This window comes from Magnolia sinica, chromosome 16 (genome assembly GCF_029962835.1).
Source record: "Magnolia sinica isolate HGM2019 chromosome 16, MsV1, whole genome shotgun sequence".
NCBI classification, from domain to species: domain Eukaryota; kingdom Viridiplantae; phylum Streptophyta; class Magnoliopsida; order Magnoliales; family Magnoliaceae; genus Magnolia; species Magnolia sinica.
The window spans coordinates 70,402,137-70,405,756 of NC_080588.1; the positions used below are offsets into that span (position 1 = coordinate 70,402,137).

Sequence of the window (3,620 nt, forward strand, 5' to 3'; positions counted from 1 at the left end):
AATACATTCCTCCCAAAGCACACACCAATTACAACCAATTCTAACCATCAAACAATCCACTCAGTAAATAACAAAATATGTTGTTTTTTTTTTTTCTTGATTTCTCTTAATACACTAACAAGATATAAACACGGGCCATGCATTAGGCGATGCGATAAGCATCTTATGATATTTAAAACCATGTGGCCGGCCCATACATAGGCAGTAAACGGTATACAATACACCAAAACACACACAAACACAATTAAAAAAAAATTAACAATAAATAAATGTTTAAACCATGTCCTAAGAGAAAACATACTTTCATTGAATTTCTCTGAATATATAACATGTTCCTGAGAGAGAGAGGAAAAAGAAAAAGATAAAGATAAAAACTTTCACTGCATTTAAACAACCGACAACCCTTGCAGAGTTTCATGCTATTTCTATCTATATATATTCTTCATCTCAGCCGTTCACTCCTACCAAACTGTACACCATCGCTATTTACACCCCACCCCACAAAGCTTGGCCACGAACCGTAGCCGCACGTGTTCCGATTGTCATCATTTCGACATCAACACGTGGCACTAATCCTATGCAGACATGTGTCCTTAGTATCTAGTCTTCTGGCCCACAGGGCCCCGGGGTGCGAAGCTCTCAAATTGCTGCTGTTGCATCATGGCCATAACCGGCGCTTGCTCCGCCACCTTCCACACCTTCACAGACCTGTCGAGACTACCACTGTACAGAATCCACCGACGATCATCCACCGTTGATTCCCGATCCTCCTCCACGGCCAGGCATTTGACGGGCCCCAGGTGGCTATTCAACACCGAGAGGCACGTGTGTGTCACACCGTCCCTCTGCCACACGCATATCGTCTTATCGGCCGATCCGCTAAACACGAGGCTCCCGGCGGCAGCCAGGCATAAGACGGCGAGCTTGTGGCCACGTAGGACCCCACCATGCGACAGATGCTTCTCTCTCTCCCAGTAATTAACAAGACCGTCCGATGATCCGCAGTAAACGATGTAGTCCGTCCGATTAACAGCCAATGCCGTAACGGCACACTCCTGCTTTAGGAGCGTCTGCATTGGCAAGTGCTTCGTGTTCTTGCCTTGTAACTCTCTCCTCCACGCTTTAACCGTCCCGTCGGCCGATCCTGTGAAGATCAGGCCGTCGAATCCGACAACCACTGAATTGATGGCATCATCGTGAGCGTTGATTGATTCCAAGCATTTAGAATCGGAAATCCGCCACACTTTCAGCGTCTTGTCCCAAGAGGCCGAGTACAAGAGCCCATGATCTTCATCCAAGCTCAAGCACGACACGGCATCGAAATGCCGGATCCATATCGAGCTCCGGTGGCGTCGGACCTCGACGTAGTTGTTCGGATTGATGGAGCTCTTCAAGAAATCTTTCAGACTGGGGAGCGTCCCGGCCCGCTTGTGGATGCTCGGATCGCTTGCTGATGCCTTCCAGACCCGGATCTTGCCGTCCTGGTGGCCGGTGAAGATCTTCCCTCCAGCAATCACGATCGCCTTAACGAGCCCGCTGCTCGACTTGAAGCCTGAGAATTCCTTCTGATTCTTCCAGACGCGTATGTTCTTGCTATCTGACCCCGTGTACAGCAGCTCGCCGGATGCTGCCAGCGAGTACACGTGGCCTTCTTCCCGGACGAGCGATCCAACTGGGCCGTTGAATGGGAAATTCTCGTCGGATAACGGAATTACGGGGGACGATCTCGACCACGGAGATTTTGAATAGGGAGATGCTTGATTCCACGGGGACATGATGTACGGCGACGATCCGCTGGCGCTCATCGGATTGTTGTGATCGGAGGAGTAGTAGCCGGGGTTGCCCGCCGACTCCGAGGCCATGCAGCTGCGATTGGAGAAATCGTAGTCGTTGGTTGGAGAAGAGGTGAGCGGATCTGATTGGAGGAAATTGGAGAATTTCTGGCGGGGGAGGCTGCTTGCTTCTCCAAACTTTGTTCCGCGTCTGCCCTCCGGTATGCTCTCTCTCATGGTTCGTTTCTTAACGTAGACAGGGGCAAAAGGGGAAATGAAAAAGTATTCGAATGTTGTGGAAAACCCAATGCGAAGAAAACCGAAAGCTTCTGAGTAAAGAGAGAGAGGGAAATATAAAAGTCGGAGGAGAAGAGGGAGGGTCGGTTTATATAGGTAGGAGGACTGAGGACCGACCAAAAAGAAACGAATAGAAATTCGACACGTGGACATCTGCAATAGCTTCCTTGCGTGCTGGGAAAGAAGCGTGTGTGTGACCCGGAAACCGGTACGAATCGGCAGATAGAACTTGGGAGAGGGGTAAGGGTTTGGGAGTCGACAAGATGTCTGGAGATTCGCGCGAGGAGAGATGGAAGTGTAGGTTTAGAGAACTTGTGCCAACTGGGCACATGTGTGGGAGATCCATGACGTTCATCAAGTGGGGACCAGCTTTATCATGATGTGAAGTACAAATGAGTTTGATTTACTGATCAGGTGGGTCACAATAGAACTAAAAAGATGAGCAGTTAGAAAAATATAGACCAGCAACCTAGTTTAAATATACAAACGTGGAATTTTTTTTCTCCATATGTAGGACATCTCCACGCTAGGATGACCGTCCATTGATAAAATCAGGCCGACCCACTCATCTGCTTGCTATGCCACTACGATGATGATCAAGTTGTTTCCAACTGTATGTGTGGACCGCACGATTTTCACATCAGGTGATCATCATGGTGTGGCCCAGCTTGTGGATATGATATTCGATATGGATGAAAACTTGTGAGGGAAAATGGCAGGTTGTGATACATAATAAGTTATGGCTTCTGTATCTGATCAAGTGATCGTTTCACTGTTTCTGGTAATTTTCTGAGACCCTAGTTCATGAACGGACTGGATCTTCGAGGAATACTGTCCATTAGCATCTAATCTGCGAGGCTCATCTTAACCATCTCCTCGCGTGAATGGCCTTGGTTTACTCTGCGGTTTGCTTACTAGAATTGGACGGCTGAGTCCGGGTTTACGGACGCGGATTTACTGCCAAAGGCCTGCGCAAGGATGCAGGAGGGGCCCACTGCAATGTAGGTGAGAAATTCATTCCCTCCATCCGTTTTTCGAACTCATTTTAATATGTGAGACAGAAAATGAAGTGGATTCAATACTCAAGTGGGTCACATCACACGAGAAGGAAAATTGGGGAAAGAAATTTTCACCGTTGAAACCTTCCTAGGCTCCACCTTGATGTTTATATACTATCCAAACCGTCTATAAGGTCATTCCAATTGGGATGTAATGAAAACACAAGATATATAGCCTGATACAGAACTTTTATAACTAGAAGAATGCTTCAACGGTTCTCACTGAATGCGCACTATTTTCTCTCGTGTGGCACATTTGAGGGTTGGATACACCATTTTTTTTTGTCACACGTTTCTAAAATGATCTCTCAGAACTGACGGACGGGTGAATTTCACACAAACATCTCTGTGGGCCCTATCCCGCATCCTTGCCCATAACTTCTGCGAAAGGCTTTCACAGTACATCCGCGTACCGGGTTTACAGGAAATGGATTGGCAACTTCCTGACACCAGCCCGGTGGCGGGTGGTCGGTGCTCTTTGGGCCCATCATGA

At 47.7% G+C, this 3,620-nt stretch overlaps 1 protein-coding gene across 1 annotated transcript; it reads right to left on the reverse strand.

Moving 5' to 3' along the window:
• Positions 1-246: 246 nt before the first annotated feature.
• Positions 247-2,110, reverse strand: LOC131228574 (protein JINGUBANG-like). Its single transcript, XM_058224329.1, has one exon. It carries the CDS (start codon positions 2,007-2,009, stop codon positions 594-596), a length of 1,416 nt encoding a protein of 471 aa, XP_058080312.1. The 5' UTR covers positions 2,010-2,110; the 3' UTR covers positions 247-593.
• Between the last annotated feature and the right edge of the window lie 1,510 nt (positions 2,111-3,620).

Bases quoted from the DNA above. Each gene is read 5' to 3' on its own strand.
- LOC131228574 (XM_058224329.1), bottom strand. From the start codon at position 2,009: ATGAGAGAGAGCATACCGGAGGGCAGACGCGGAACAAAGTTTGGAGAA.